The following is a 17,381-nucleotide window of genomic DNA, read 5'->3' as shown; positions in this document are numbered from 1 at the left end:
GGCTACGGGACCTGAACCTGTTCAGCCTCCACAAGAGAAGGCTGAGGGGGGAAGGGGGGGGGGATCTAGTGGCTTGTTACAAACTAGTCAGAGGCAACCAGCAGGCACTGGGGAGTCCCTGTTCCCCCGAGCACTACCAGGAGTGACTAAAAATAATGGTCACAAGCTGGCAGAGGGTAAATTCAGATTAGACATCAGGAGGCACTACTTCACTGTCAGGTCGGCTAGGATCTGGAACCAACTTCCAAGCAAGGTGGTGCTGGCTTCTACCCTGGGGGTCTTTAAGACAAGACTAGACAATCACCTTGCTGGGGTCATTTGACCCCAGTACTCTTTCCTGCCATGGCAGGGGGTCGGACTTGATGATCTGCTCAGGTCCCTTCCAACCCTACTAACTATGAAACTACGACTTTAAATCAACTCATTTTCAGGATACTCCCACTTTGAACTCCAATTCAATTTTTTTAGCTACATTTTCAAGATAACATGTAGATGAACCACATTGTGGAGCCCACAGAATTGGTTTTATGAGGGAGAACGGCAGGCTGAACAAGAATATTGAATAAAGGCACACTATAGACACTTTTACAGAACTAAAGAATAATGGGGCTGAAATGGACCTAAAGAAACCATCCAGTCCAAGCCCCTGCATAGGCCAGTGCCATCTTTGTCTGAACCATCCCAGCCACACATTCATCTGACCTGCACTCAACTTTCAAGGATGGAGATTACACAAATTCTGAATAAACTACTGCAACCATCCTCACAGTTAGAAGATTCTTCCTAATTTCCAATCTTAATTGCCCTTGCAGCAATTTAAGACTTTTTGTCTATCCCCTGCAGAAAATTCTCTGTGGACATCACAAGCTTCTTTATAACAACCATTTATGTATTTGAAGATTGCTGGCAACTCTCTCCTCAGTCCTCTGTTTTCCAAACTAAACGCTTCCAGTTCTTCCAACTGTTCCCTCCAAGTCATTTTGGTTGCTTTCTGTTTGCCCTTTTCTACAACAGCAGTGCCCAAATTTGGATACAGTACTCTAGTTGGAGGCTCCCATTCAGCTTGGAGTCTGCCACAATTCCCTACCCTTTTAGACAATACTGGAGCCTAGTTAGTCAAACATCAATTCTAAATGCAATCAAGGGAGAGACACTGAATTGTGTAGCCCTGTACCCAGTAACATGTAGGAAGTCTACTGCAAAAAAGTTACAAAAAATAATAATTAATCACTTCATAATAACAAGTGCCATTCACCAGTATGGACACCAAGCCAACAGATTTTATACAGGGAAAAGGCTGTATACATTCAGTATAATGCTGCAACAGGCAGTTCTCCCCCTCCTAAGATATCAATACCATATGAATGCGCAGATAAACGCTCCCCCCCACATATTCTTGCTGACCATGGACCAGCTTTCACTCTGAAATGAAAATAAACAACTTAAAACAAACAGGATACATCTACATGAGACATTTAGAGTGGAGTTGCCTAACTGGCTCCGCAATAAAGTCTGTCTTCATGTGCTGCACTATTAGGCTGCAGAAAACTAATAAATGCCACCGTAGATTAGTACCTGTAAACAAAAGCACTATCCTGTGGCAGCAGTTAGTGCACTGCAGCATACATGCAGATGCTGATAGGACTGACTAGGGCCCAAAGGTGCTTCAGAACAGAGGCTGCCTGCTGGCTAGCCCCACAGTGGAACGCCTCTGTGCCCCTGCCAGCCCCTCTGCAGCATGATGAGCTGGATCGGAGCAATCCCAGGCTGGCAGGCTGACCCCCAGGACCAACTGCTGGAACTGCTCCAACCTGGCTCAACATGCTGCAGTCCTGGGTGCACGTGAAGGTGCTGAGCCCAGGAGCAATAAATACTGGTGCAAAGCGTACCAGAACTTATTCAGGCGCCTTAATATCACATGTAGATGCACCCACTGTGGTTCTGAATAATACCAAGTGTGAACGCTTATTCTGAAGGAATACCTTGTTCTTGTTCACATTGAGAGAAATATTCAGAACAGTTGTACCTGAAAACTTAGGCACAGACAAACCTTAATTTGGCATGTCTGCACTTCCCTAATACTATTTTCCCCTGTCTGGCATGAGAGAATTTAAGATGAGAGGGTAACAGAAACATGTCATTTCGTATCTCATGACCCAAGACATTTGGTCTAATGCTTTACATATGGAGAGAATGGCACCTGGAAGTAGGATTAAAGGGATTAAAGAAGAGGGGAAGAAGAGAAGCAGCAACCAATATTTCTGCTAATGCTTTGAATCCTTTTGGATTAGCTGGCAACTAACATTGTGATATTTCTGAAACTAGGAACAAAACACTTAAAAATATCAGGATCTCACAGAATTGCATTGAAGTATGTAGCAATTTAAGTGCTGAAAGAATCAATATGCACTGACTTCCAAATCACTGGGTTGCTGAGAGGCAGGAAGCATGTTAATCCTGATCATTTTGGACCAATGGGCACAGAGGAGGCTCAGATGGCATTAAGCCATCTTTGTGCTCTCTTGATTCTGGGCTGGTGAGACCACGCAAATCAGCTGAACAGGCCTCCAAGGCTGAAAGTAGCTCATCTCCTATTTATTATAGGTAGAATCTCTGCAGCACTGTACACTGCAGCTCCACTTTAACTCCCAACACATTTCCTAACAGTGAGCTTATGACAAAGGCACTGAACATGACTAATGCCAAGGCTGCAACCAGGGGAATGCTCCCCAGTAAGTCAAGGCCTATAGTGGAAGGAAGCTTGTTTGTCCACAAGGACTAAGAGTATCTAACCAATAAAAAGAAAGATAATGTTTCCCATAAACTTATTCCACTAAAAGAGACTGGAGGAACAATCTAACTCAGGGGCTTGCAAAATTTGGCCCACAGGCCACACCCAGCCCACCAAGCAATTTCATCCAGCATGCAGGCATCCACCAACTAATTGTACCCTGTCCAGCCTGCGCACCTCACTCCCACCCTTGTAGGTGGAAGGGCCCGGCTTCTGGGAGGGGTTGCTATTGCCGCTGCTGCAGCCACCAGGGGGCCTGCTCAGCTTCCCCAGCATCCCACTCACTACAGCTACCAGGTAGGGAAGCAGCTGGGGCAGACGGGAACTGCAGCTAGCCAGGAGGCACATAGCATGGGGTTGGTGGCAGCATGGAGCCTGCGCCCAGGAGAGCAGCGGGAGCACAGAGCTCAAGTGGGCAGGGTGTGGGTATGAGGAAGGGAGGGGTGGGGACTGCAGTGGAGCCCTGGGACCTGCATGGCAGTGGGCAGGGAAGGCTGCCAGCTCCATTGCGTGGGGCTTCCCTGGTGGTGCGTCAGTGCCAGGGGCTGCATGTGCACCACGTGGAGCCCCACATGATAGAGGCAGGCCAGCCTGGCTGCACTCCTTGCCACCACGTGCAGCACTGGCCATAGCCACATGCTGCTGGACAGCAGTGCCCGAGCAGGCCACGAGAGCCCTGAGTGCCCGCCGCCTGCTGCTGCTGCCGCCACCAGCAGCAGAGGCTGTGCACCATGAGGGGGGAGTGTGTACGTGACCCTGACACCCCCCCACCATCCCTTACACCCTACAAAAGCCACCCATACCCTGCCCCAACCCCCCAGATATGCACACTTCCAACATACCCTATTGCCACCCCAAATACAGCCACACCCCCCTCACAAACCTCTCCCATGCCACCACACCCCCCCCAACCACACCCCACACACAATATACAAGAGTAAGACTTTATTTTTTAGTTATTGTGCAATCACCTCTATATACACTAGGCAAACACAAATCATGACAAAAACATTTTGTAATAAAATATATTATAGTAAGTGTTTGACTTTTAGTGTATGATTTGTTTTTTTTCTGGTTCCTAGATGGCAACCCCCAACTCCCAAAAGGAGTACTTCCAGGAGGCAAGGGAAGGGACTTCCAGTGGCAAACGCCAGGGGTTAGGGATGGGTCTTCCAATCCCAAAATTGCTACCAGGGGGCGAAGCACCCATCAAGTGGTGGGGCTACCCTTGCTGCCCTCGACAGCTCACCAAAACTCGTTAAGCAGCCCTCCTGCTGAAATAATCACCTGCCTCCAATCTAACTGATGAGAAAAGGGCTGTCTTAAGGACAACATTAAATGAACCTCTGGTTGCTGCTAAATTCAGGCCACCACTCAGAATACCAATGTCATCTGGGGGATGAGCAGGAGGGTAGGGAGGTCATCATTACGTGCGGAAGATAGAAGAAATCATGAAGGGCCCAGTATGAGCAAAAAAGGGGCTCAAGAGAAGACTGATTAAATCATAAGCCACAAAAATCAAAAGTCAAGCTAAGGACAACTGCTATAATGGAGTGCCATAGGAGGGAGGGAATAAGCTTAGGTTACTGACTTGGCACTCATGGAAGATGGTCTAGTTCCAAACAGCTAGCATCTCACCTGGTGGTGGCAACCACTGATGGCCACCCAGACCTTTGATGCATATGCCTGGACAAAAATATTTTTGGAGGAGTGGAGGCTGCCTTGAACTTTCATCCTCCCCTTTAGGCCACTGAGACAGAATCCAAAGACCAGACAGTCCAGATGTTTGGTGCCTCCATGGCTGTAGTTGTATAAGTGTCTGGGAATTGAACCCAGGTCTCCTGTGTGGTAGACAAGGATTCTGCCACTGTACTACAGGGGACTCCTGCATCTTACATAGGGCACTTACAAACATGCAAGTCCTGCTCTAACTCATGATGCTTTACAGAAAGCACCAGGAGTTACAGCAAGCCCCCCTTACCCAACAGTTGCCTATTGGATAGGGGGGAGGGGAAGGAGGGTGATGACTGAGCTCCATTTTGGAGCCCATCCAGTGGAAAAGCCTGATCTCTCATTAGATGAGGGTTAATTTGTCGTACAACCAGCCACTTTTAAAGCGCTCTGCAGCTGTGCACATTGCTGATTGCATGACAAATGTTACTTCTGTCAGAGCCCCTAGTGACACTCATACATAACAGGACTCTTCTCATATCAGAATAAAGACAAGTCAGTAGACTAGTAATCACATGTGTAACATGCAAACATTGTGGCATTAATATCATAATGGCACAGCTGTTGCTTTTAACAAACATAGACAAAAAAAGTCCATTCCCAAAAAGGGCACAACTAAAGCAGGAACTGCCAAGAAACGGAGCTGTATGGACTGTGACCATGGGAGAAGCCAGATGTGCAGCAGGAACACAAAGATGTAGCAGTACTTTGTTCATATCCCCAAGCTTCTGCCCAGAGCCACAAAAGCTAGAATTTACATTTCCCCTTTTTAAACATACAGCAGTAGAGCATTTAGCTGACATCTGAAATTTTTGCCCATCAACACTGTCACAGGTAAATAGAAATGACAAGTGGAATTTAATACAGGGCAATATACAAACTATTTTCAAACTGCAAATGTTTCAAGATTTTTAGTTTGGGGTTTGGAAGGAAGACTTAAAAATAATTAAAAACCAAGGCCTCTCTCTCAAATTAATTACAAGATTTTCTGGAAAATCTTTTTTTTTTTTTTTTAAATCAGCTTTATTCTCAGATTACAGCAAAAGACATAAGCAGATATTTTGCTAGATCTGTACAGTGTAAATTACGGGAAAATACTATATACACCACTTCATATCAGAGATTAAATCCCACCTGTAAAAAGAGGACCCCCATCAAAACAGCCTTAAACATTTAAGTAACACCTCTTGTCACTAAAATCTTAGTATTATACCTCCATACACAAACATATTTATGCACAGCTTTATATATTTACACCTCCTATACCCAAAAAAAAGTATTTCCAAAAATTAACGTCTTCCTTTTAAAGCCTGCATATAAAGAAATAGAAACTAAAATTAAAAAAATAGAAAAAAAGATTACCCGTCTTGGGCAATAGGAAGCATTAAATTCGTCTCCAATCCGCCGTAATTCCTGTGCAATCCATATTTCTGGCTGCATATCCTCAGGTATTGATCGATATTGCCACCTGGAAGCTGCGTCAGAACAGAAACAAAGAAACTTTGAAAATTTCCCAAAAGTGCTTCTTGCAATTAAAATACAACAGAAAAAAAATTATGCAAGATTTATCTTGTCAAAAGTTGCTGGAGCTACGTAGAACGTGCGCTACTGGCAGCTGCATTCTATACCAATGAAAAGTCATTTACATGTAATGGCACTTGTTAGAAGCCAAAATCCAAGGACAGTGCTTTGTAGACCTGTGAAGAGATCCAAAAAGCATCTCCATGGTGCTGTGTTGGGCATATCGGAGGTACATAGCAGTTCCATTTTTCTTAAATCAAATTAGTTTTGTCATGATCTTTTTGTTAATGATATGGCTGTCAGAACCTACAAGTCAGACACACATTTAAATATGATCCTCCCAATAACTGTATTGCTAGGTTTGTTGGTGTGAAAAGCAGCAAGAATTGAGTGTATTGCTTAAGGGCTATAGGTTACCCCAAATGGAATCCCCAAAGGCCTCCAATAGGAAGCATAAAGGCATGAGAATAGTAGGCACTGATTGGCAGGACAACAGGCTCACTGGGTCATCTCCAGCAAGTATGGAGCACTCTCTTATCCTTTACCAATGTGGTATAAATCACATCAGTCAGAGTTCAAAGCTCACTCTCACCATGAGCTGAAATCACAACCAGCAGAGCAGGCTACTAAACCTTAGCTCAAGTTTACAGAAAGTAAATGCTGCAAAAAAGAACTTTGATCAGCTTTGTTAGAACCACACATTAGTACACTGGAGGCCTCATAAGAAGAGGTTTCAAATGTCAAACACTGCAAGAGCCTAAAAACAGCCTGCTAAACTTTTAATTAGCTTATTTGGGTAACATCATCTCCTGACTAACTGTGCATTGGTCTCCTTTTAGTCAGTTCATGACAGGCTGAAATAGCTGCAAAGTGTACCCAAAAGGCATTTTACCCTAAAATCTGTATTTTATGAGCTGACAGGTTAAGAAAGCAGGCCATTTTTATGTGTGGAGGGCTTGCACAAAAAAAACACATATACAGATGAGGAGGAATGAGTATCGACTTGAGCCACAAGATTTTACCATGCAAAATTTCCAATGTGCCCAATACATAGGTGGAAAGATGCCAGAATTGAGGACACCTGCCTGCATAACCCTTCTGTTCCGTGCTATACAGAAATGGCAAAGAAAACTCAGCCTTCCTGAAAAAGCGATCAAGATGTTCCTCCCTCCCTGCAACTGAAAATATACTTTTAACATATTTTGGTTTTTATACACTGTATCTAAAACAAATATTTTTAAGGTAGCCTGACATCTCACACTCTTCCTGCTTCAAGCGACAGGCACCAGTTAAAGTCAGATTATTCCACTGGCCAAATCTGATCTTCCAATAGACACAGGACATCCCATCATCCGAGAACAAAAGAGATCTGCCAGAAGCAGAAGTAGGCCTTGCAATTTTTTAAGCAACTATGGTCAAAATAAGCCATCACCCTCTCATTGCTAGGCCACCCACAATACCCAAAAGGAAGATAGGCTACAAATTTAATAGCATCATTAAAGGGATCATAAGCCACTATAAATACACACAAAGAACAGATCTACCACATAAGATGCTGCTTTTTCAGTTTCGCTCCTGAATGGAATATCAGTTACTAGCCATCTTGCAAGACTTTTTTTTTTTTTTAAATCCACTGAGACAACAGCAGTTTAAAAATGCAATAGTAGCTTTTAGATTTTGTGGTCAAAGAATAGAGGCAGCCAACAAAAGAAAGTCTCACCTTTGCCAACTTAGAAATTAAACTGTGGTTTTGAGGGTTTAAAATGTGTATCTAGGTAGGTAGCACTCATGGCAAAAGATTCTTCTTAGGTGCATACTTTTAAGCTTCTCCCTTGTAAATATAGATATTGAGTATTCAAATATAAAATAAATTACATCTAAAAAACTGGTGCTACTTTGTGAAAAGAGCGTTAACACACTTTTATGTTTAAAAATATATAACCAGCAACATTATTCATTTCACAAAATAGCATAAAATGACCACCCAATTCTGAAACATTGTGGTATAAGAAATGAACAATTTATGACGCACACAAATCGGTGCAAGTCATATTCAGAAACAGACTCATGCCAATTTCTTTTCCTACTCTAAACAAAGGCTTAGAAATTAAACAAGCATGACAACACTTTTTAAATAGAGTATTTCACAAAATTGGCATAAAAACTTAAAAGGAATCACAAGGGAATGCAAATAGCTTCCAATTTCAGAATATTCAATGGATTAGTAGAGCAGTGAAAAAATTAAGTGTGTGTTTGGCTCCAATCTGGCTGGAAAATTTATTTTTGAGCCAAAAATATCTGAGCCAAGCAAATGCTAGATATTTTGTTTTCATGCTGTAGTAGCAAAAGAACAGTACCAATCAGCCTTCACAAAAAAGGTTGCATCAGGCACAATTTTATTTATTTTGTTAGCTGTTTAATTTCATTCAAGCTCCTCATGGTACCTGATAGAAACATTTTTAAACTGGGAAAACATTTTGTGATGATATGGGGGTGGGGGAAGAAGCCAACATACATAAGAACAACTGATCTAGACAAGCATCTCTCTCAGAAAGAGTTACAACTAAACTAATGCAGTTTCTCAATGCCAAAGAAAATCAGCTTTTCAGCACTACGCTGAGACGCATACATCAGATATCCTCATGCTTTAAACAACTTTCAACCAACTACATAACTACCACATTAAACAGAGCCAAAATGAGAAAAGCAACTACTTTAATCCAACTGTTTTTAACCACTGAAGATAATATACAATGCCGTGTTCCAGCCGATCGCCAAAACTGTGTCTAAGATCATTTTACACTGGCTTCAAATGATAAAAGCTCAGCAATACAAGAATTAATATCATGGTTAAAGTGGTTGAGAGTGAAATCAATCTGAGGTTTTCAAAAAGGACTTTCTGTGGTACTGCCAAATCACAAAATCAAAAGTGTCCAGTCATAATTAGCTGCAAAAACAGTCAAGAGAAACTTTCAAAATTCATTTATAGTTGCTAGTCACCAATAACTTTCACCACCATCTCACACACACCAGCAATACTAGTCATATCATGACACACTTCATTTCTCTTTAAAGAATAAACCAAATGAATGCACCATTGCAGAGGATGGAGAATAAAGTAACTCAATGCCTCAAGAAACGGATGTCTCAGCATCCTATTAAAAAAAAAAAAGTGAAAACTCTCATGACTATACTGTACGATAGAATCCCATATTCAAGAGAATACCCATTAACAGTTGTGAAACGTTATGCAACCATACATTTACCTATGTAACGGATGGTACCAGAGCACTTTTATTCTAGCAGCTTGTCTACAGGGAAGATTTTTTCCAGTTTCACTGGTTTTGTTTTTTAAAGAAAATCAGTCACAACTCATACATGCTGTTGCAACAGTTTTAGGAAAAGTAGCCTTTTTACGTAGATGAAGCTCTTTCAAAGGGCTATAAGATTAACCAAAAGAAGGCACTCATATTATGTATGGTCTAAATATGGAGAGCTCTACTGGTTCAACAGTAGAGTAACAAATGTGCAGCAAACATTTAGCTGGTATTGCTTTTCTGTGTATTCCTGGGGTTAGCAGTTGGCCCTTCCCAGAGCGGTACTGGATTCTTTTACTGATGCATAATGCTAGTTCAGGACACAGATGGAAGTTCTCTTTTTCCAATACACCCAAGGCCCACTGACATCTCACAGAAAAAATAACTAAGTTAACATAGTTCAGGCTTATTTCTACATCCCATCTTTTAGTTCCCTTTTTCAGAGATGCTGAAGCACATGCATATAAAGTTCAGAGAAACAAGGCCACCCCTTAAAAATCCTGATGCTTATTCTGCTATTTTCAGGCTCCCATTCCTGGGAAGTTTTGTTTCATTTTTACTCTATGCGCCCAGGTAGTTTCACTGCAACAGTTGTAACCTATTTACAAATCAGTACCAAAATGTTCTTTCAGGTTCATCATTTAAACACACATTGTAGATGATTAATTACTTCTTCCAGTTTTAAATGAATGCTGATATTTAAAAGGAATTTTAACAGACAGTTGAAGGGAGGAGGGAGAACACAGGCTGCTTCCAAAGCCTTTCCTTTACTTAAATAATGCAGCTCAATAGTCCAGTGATGTCCATCCAGCATGTGGTTCTTTAGACTCTAAGATGTGGTCACTGAACATGACTTAACAAAGCCTGCATTTGTCTACAAGCTGAATGCATGTTCCCCAAGACATGCTGTGACATGTCTAGGCTTCAGCATTAGAAGCAGCACTATCATGATGGGAAATACATAGGAGGTGTCACTAAAGCAACTCCCACTACTTCTCCAGGAGCCCCTCCAAGCAGCCGTTTTCTTTTCCCTGTTGCAGTCACTCACCTGTTTCCCTGCTGGCTACCTGCTACAATGATGGGAAGAATAAGAGCAACTCTGGCTGCCCTGGTACTACCTTGCTAGCTTTAGGAAACCAGCTGAGATTGAAAAATAAGAGCTCATCTGCCCAAGTTGAGGGATGGTCTACAGCAGTGGTCTCCAAAGTGGGGTGCGCACACCCCAAGGGGGGCGCAAGACGATCCATTAGGGTGCAAGAGAAAAATATTAGAACTTCTATTTCTATTTATTTTTTATCTACATATATTGTACATAATATTAGTACAGTAGTACATGTATATAATTAATAAATAAATAAATATACATATACTGGGGGTGTGCGCTCAAAAATTTTTTACTGATAGGGGTGCGCTATCAAAAACGTTTGGAGACCACTGGTCTAGAGCAGTGGTTCTCAACCTTTTTTGTATCAGGACCCATTTGTAAATATCAATGGCCAGTCCTCACCCACTGCTCCCAGCCCCCAAGTATGTGCGGCAGGGGAGCCCCTGAAGCTCCGATAGCCTGTAAGGGAAAAGTCACCCTTTCCCATGTTTCGCTCCTCTAAAGGAGAATCATTTTTTAGAGTTTGTTTGTGACCCTTTCATATACTCCTGTGACCCACTTCTGGGTTGCAACCCACAGGTTGAGAAACGCTGGTTTAGAGGACTGGCTAACAGAGGGACCCCTCAGCACAAACTACCACCCAAGACAGAGAGAAAAAGCTGAGATGCAACAACCAGTAACAGTTCCCTGAGATTCCCTGCTCCATCCAAGGTTAGGAGCTGCTGTAAATTATGCTGGATGGTAATTACCTCCTAAAAGCTGTTATCAGAGTAGCTGTGACACAGTGTTCTAACTATACTCCTGCTACCTCAGGTGCTAGCAGCTGCAAGGAGGATGGCATAGGGGCTACCTATGCCAGGTCTACCTGCAGATTTCCCACACAGGGAGGGAGGGACATATTAACATTAACAGTACAGGAAAAGTGATCAGATATCCTCTGCTTGATGCATGTGATTCTTTGTGATTGTCACATTTATTTAGGAGCATACTTAGAAGCAGCTGCTAGAACCTAACCACAGGTGTAATAAAATCTCATAACATGCAACCAGCTTACAGTTTTGGGAGAACTGTCCATTTGTATTTATCAGAACACAGGCAAAGCTGAAACAAGTGCCTTCCACCTACTTAAGCCCTGGAACACTCAATTTAAATGAACGCTTACGATGGAACTCCAGTATGAAAAACATCAGTGCTCCTATCAGTTTAAAGCCTTTGTAATTCTTTGACTAGCTTTGCTTTGTCTGCAAATGCAATTATCAGTACAAAACTAGCCAGTGTTAACACAGGCTATCTATATAATAAGAAATTCTGTTGAACCCAGAAAAGAAAGTACCTTTACATTTGAACCAAAACATTTTAATTTCAACATACTTGACAAAGCATCACTGCTACTTGAAATGTAGGTACAATATACAAAACAAAAATAGGAACAGTGTCCTCATGAAAGCCCTCTTATAACCCAAGGAAAACCTTCTTCACCCTCTCATCACAATGCTTCCACTCAATTTGCACTCCTGCAATGTGTTGAGAGCTATTTTGTGTGTTAATAAGTTATGCACCTTCAGTAAAGCTCCCATGTCAGTCATGTTTCCATCCACGTAGCCTTGGAAATTTTCTAAAGCAACAGCTGGCTGTTAGGATCACACACTCCATAAATTGAAGCCATAGCTGTGCAACCTCACATCAGACAATCCCTCCAATCTACCACCTCCAGAAGACTCATGTGCAACAAGGCTCCAACACCACAGAGGACTAAGAAGCACCAAACAAGACTGTGCAAAGGTAGTACTTTAAAGAGCTGAAAGTGAGCAGTTTTGTCCTTTTCTTCCTAATATCTGCACGTTTAAAGGTTAGCCATCATAAATATCCTCCGGGGATTAAAACACCTTGTTAATTAATCACTGCTAAAACCATTACCCTCCAACAACTGCCCTAGATACTGTCTGTAGAATAGCAATTCATGCAGGTGTAAATAAATCTTCCCATAGCAGCCAAACAAATTTCTGATAGTGAAAGTCTAGAAACTAGTACCAACCCCTAGTAGTGACCCCTAAGGTGAACTGTACATTAGCTACCCCTAAAAAAAACTGGATGCAGACCATAACTCATGTGTGCAGCCTTGAAAAACACGACTGATTTTCTAAATGGTTTTGCTTAACTAGTAACTTACAGATCTTTTCATGCAATTTTGCCAGTTTAGTTATGAGACCGAGAGAAAAACATAAATACAAGCATAATAGCAAACCAGTTAAGAGGAAAATGCATTTAATATTAGTCAGAGATACCAATACCACCTTGTCTTCAGGGAAAACAGTATAAAATGGTTCAGTGACCATTAATGTCTGCAATGGAAGATTATCATCTCATCTCCAGTATCTATAGAAGTTAACATAAGTAGAAATATGTCCCAAATAAGAAAGCCACAGCCAAAGACCTGGTGATGAAATCCAAGCCAAAGAATGCCTACAGAAATGCCAACATCTCTCAAATTCCCTTAGACAAGTCCACAAACATTACCTTTTATCTCTAGAAATGCAGTAAGCCCTATAAGTTCTCAACCTATTTTAAGCTCAAAGTACCCCTCAGAAAAATGCCAGCTCTTAGCTTTCACTAGTTTCTTGACTACAGAAAAATAATAGAGCAAGCCTTCTGTTGCTAAGAACTCAGAAAGACTACAACAGATCAGAAAGCTTCTGACACTATGATTCCTACTTGAAATGTTTGGGTTTATCTTGCAATTCATGTATAGGTGTTTGCATCTCTAATATTGGTATCCTTAAAAAGGATTTAATGGCACCCTAGCATGCCACTGAACCCTGAGAGTCACTGCCCTAGAAACACCAATTTCCAAAAGAGTTAATGCACAAAAAGATTCCTCCGAAAAGGACAGTATACATCACATTCAGAGAGTGGACAGACACAGGAAATGGCAACCAACCAAAAGGTGCTGATCTAAACATTATGTTTAATAATGCATCTCTAAACTGCAATGTTTCCCAGGGTAGAGGATCCCTGTTTCAGCCTGTGGCATTCTTAGACTGACTTTTTTAAAGTAACAGGATGTTATGTTTCTGCAAGTCCACATAATTACATTACAGCAAGTGTCAAAAAGGACATAAAAACATGACATTCTTGAAAAGATCACTTAGAAAAAATGGTTCATTGACAATCCAATTTCTGCAGCCCACAGGGGAGTATTCCAAGCACAGTTCTGAAGACTAGTACCAAGTTTTTGGACTGTCCTCCATGAGGGTTCATAGGGATTCTCCTTTGAAAGCACATATGGGAGTAGCTGATGTCTGCAACAGAATGTGGAACTGCAAGAAGCTAAAATTGATAAAAGAGAGCAGAATCGGGCTTTGGAGAAGCTTACATGGACAGAGCTGTTCAGGCACCAAGTGTTCTGATGAACAAGCTTCCTCCATGGTCCTGAAGATGCAGTTAAGAACAGAGCCTACTCCAGGTGAATGAACTGATTCACCTATATGAGAAAACACCTCAATATTTTATGTTAGTTTTTCCTCATTTAAAAGTTCAAAAAAAAAAAATCAGCTCTACAGAAACAAATCAAGCTATTTCTTCTGCAGCTGGAAAGGAAGAGAAACTGTAACTACTGTATTTTCTCACATACCACACACATCTTTTCCCACCTAAAACCAGCCCCTCAAAATTGGGGTGCACATTTTGAATAAAAAAGATGTTTTCTTCACTGGGAAAGCAGCATACCTGGTGACACTGTGTATGCCATGCAGCTGCCAAAATAGCTGCCACTTACGTGTCTCAGCCAACTGAGGGGATGAAGTCTTCTGTTAACCCTCTGACAGCTGTAGCTATTGGCTTTGCTTGTACCCAAAGCAGCAAGTGAGCTGTTGGTAGTATCTTGAGGCTTGTGATATGGAAACAACATGCTACTTAAAGGAACTTTTTATATAAAGAACTATTTACAGGAAAGTAGCTAACAGCCTTGCTACTGCCCTTGCAAGGATCTGGGGCCTAATCTTGTGTGGGGGGGAAAAAAAAAAGAGTAAGCCCTCCTAGGAACAAAGTCCAGGAAATGTGGCACTGCAGGAGACAGTCTGCCACACCAGGATGTTTCTGATGCCACACTTCCAGGACGCCCTACGTTTCCAGGCGATCTTACCCCATGTCACAGTTGGCCATTACTCTGGAAAAAATCATTTTTACTACATTCTGCGTACAAAAAGGGTACCTGTTTTATTTGGGAACTTGTTGCATGCAAAACAATATGGTATTTGAAAGATATTCATGTGTTATAAGAATCGAGCATATACTTAGGCTGATTTGAGCACCATGTTCCTTTAATAGAAGATTAACTTTTTGTTATAGAATCATAGAAAAGTAAGACTAGAAGGAACCTCCTGAGGTCATCTAGTCCAGCCCCCCCCACCAGAATCAGGATCAAGCTCATCCAAACTATCCCAAGCAAATCCTTGTCTAAACTATTTGTAAAACTACACAGTCAACTCTTACACACAACCACAAGGCATAACACCCTAATCTTTATAATGAAATATTTCTTCTAAAAAGCTTTGGTATGCATCATGTCTTTATTTCATTTATTTTTAATTGAGAGACAGAAAATTTAGGCACATCTTAAATGCCTGAGCATTTTACGCTGGAAGGAATGTAGTATGTTTTAGCTCCTGATAGCAGTTCTGGAACTCAGTAAAGCATTTGGTATTCAAATTTAAATTCTAATTGCTTAATAAAGTAACATCTAATTTCTATGAAATTGGGAAAAAAGCCAGTCTGTTCTGCCAAGCGTTATTTTTTAATTAAAAATAAATAAATAAATAAATAAATAAATAAATAAATAAAATCAATATTTGACAAAACCACCTAGTGTATTTCTGAATTTGAGTTTTATAAATATACTATTTTGAAGTCTGGCACAATTAACAAAATCCCTAGCATCTTCCCAGCTTTTTCAAGGAGTTATATTTCAGAGCTTACTATTTGAGAACTTTTTATCATATGTTTCAAATTGCTAAATATTTAAAAAGAACTTTGCCTCTTACAAACCAAAAGAAGCTTCACACATCAAGTCTTCTTCTTATAGATTCATAGATTCTACGGTCGGAAGGGACCTCACTGAGCCATCTAGTTCAACCCTCTGCCCCTGGCAGGCAAGAAAAGGGTCACCAAACCTGGGGTCATGTGATCCCAGCCAGGTGCCTGTTCAGTTTCCTCTTGAAGACCCCAAGGATGGGGTGAGCACCAGCTCCCTTAGAAGCCCAAATTTTTTCCCTTATTATTAAACACCAAGTTTCAGGCAACAAAATTAGAAAGGGAGCCTCAACAGCCCTATCATAAATACATCTTACAGTCTCCATTGTAAGATACAATTTTCAATTGCATTTAACTTATGAACTAGCTACCTGGGCTGAAGTTTTGGATGGCGTACTTGCCACTGATTAATTGTTTGGAAAATTTCAGTTTATGTGGCTCAGCCATTTCTAAAAACACATGCACACACATATTAAGGACATGCATATTGTTTTGCCCATGTTAAAATAAAACTTAAAATCATTCACTGAAAAAGTGTAGCAGCTCTACACATTGTAGTACAGACTAAAACTGAGGGGTGGAGTGAGGAAGCAGATTGGCTTGTCTGGGTGTCAGGAACAAGACATTTGTGAATTCCTCACTTCTTCCCTCCAAAATAAAACATCAAGTCTGCTGGAAGTTATAAGTCTCTCCAAGATCTGATTGGCACATGCTCAGTAAAGAAAACAGTCAACAGAATTTTTCTGAAAATTCTGAGGCTGGGATATTGTGGTGAATACTTAGAATGGAGCAGGTCAGACCTGAGGAGTTGGCTCCTTATTCTAGCTAGGTAAGGGCTGGATGTATACTTCATCATTATACTTCCCTGTCTTTCCATTTAATGGTTTTAAAGTACTACCACAGATTATATGAAGCAAAGCTTTCTTTATATCAGTCTGATCACTGGCAGTACATATCTGAAAGTGTACCATCTTCTCAGAGAAACTGCACAGAACCATGAAAAGCAAAGCTTAAAGAGAGAGAATGGTTGTTTTCACCTGAACATGTCATTTACAATAGGGGTGCTACCGACAGATTTTTGGGGCCGATGCCAATAGCCGATTTTTAAGGAGGCATATTAGCTGATATTGATCCAATTTCTAATACAGCTGCATGCAGCTAATAAGTCTGGTATAATGGAAGGGAGTGGGGAGGGAAAGGGCGTGGGGGGCAGATCAAGGCCCCCACAGTGAGGAAGGAAGTGGGGCGCGGCAGGGTATGCAATGAAGCTGCGGCTAGTCTGGGGGGTGCAGGGCGACTCTTGCTGTGTGCACCCTAGGAGGGCACGGGGTGTGGGTGGGACGGGCTGCAGATGGCACCAGGCAGGCAGCAGCATGAGGGTGGCTGCAGCCCTCCCCTGAAAAAAAAAAAAAAAAAATTCACTATAGCCACCCTAGCCCCCTGCTGCTGCCACCCACCCTGCACAGATCCAGGGGCATACGCCCCGCCCCCACCCCAACATGCCCCCCCAGATGAGCAGTGGGAGCAGCAGCGGGAGCCATTGGATAAGTGGACAAGCTGCTGAATGAGCTGCATGCTGCAGTGGGAGCCCCTCCCCCCCCACCCTCATACCCCGGACAAGCCGCGGCTCCATCCTGCACCCCTCCCCACACCCCAGCCCCACACCCTCCTCACTACAGGGACCTTGATCTGCCCGTCCCTTTCCACCACCATAGACTTACCAGCTGCACGCAGCTCTCCACACTGCCGGCTGTGCTTTTCACTGCCTCCATCAGAGATATGGGGTAGAAAATTTTCCATGCTTTATTTTTCCATAGGAAATTTTCCATTTGTAAAAATTCATTGTTTCATAAAAGTCATTAATAACAATGAATGGATGCCAATACAA

The 17,381-nt window shown here is 41.9% G+C and overlaps 1 protein-coding gene across 10 annotated transcripts in view; it reads right to left on the bottom strand.

The window, feature by feature from the left end:
- BCL2L11 (BCL2 like 11) overlaps window positions 1-17,381 on the bottom strand; it is a 59,492-nt gene that overhangs the window by 21,650 nt on the left and 20,461 nt on the right. For 7 of the 10 annotated variants that reach the window (XR_002097003.1, XM_019516103.1, XM_019516102.1 and 4 more), the window contains 2 exons: window positions 6,169-6,219; window positions 5,885-5,997 (listed from right to left, as the gene is read on the bottom strand). Coding sequence is in view for 9 of the 10 variants with exons in the window: in XM_019516103.1 (XP_019371648.1) it covers window positions 5,885-5,997; window positions 6,169-6,219 (164 nt within the window). In the remaining variant the exon portion in view is untranslated. The remainder of the gene's footprint in view (window positions 1-5,884; window positions 5,998-6,168; window positions 6,220-17,381) is intronic. The other 3 variants (XM_019516109.1, XM_019516104.1, XM_019516105.1) reach the window with 1 other exon arrangement.

This window comes from Gavialis gangeticus, unplaced genomic scaffold (genome assembly GCF_001723915.1).
Source record: "Gavialis gangeticus isolate Ggan-Ray unplaced genomic scaffold, GavGan_comp1, whole genome shotgun sequence".
NCBI classification, from domain to species: domain Eukaryota; kingdom Metazoa; phylum Chordata; order Crocodylia; family Gavialidae; genus Gavialis; species Gavialis gangeticus.
Note: the sequence above shows the minus strand (reverse complement) of the source record. Positions and strands in the feature narration are given on the sequence as shown.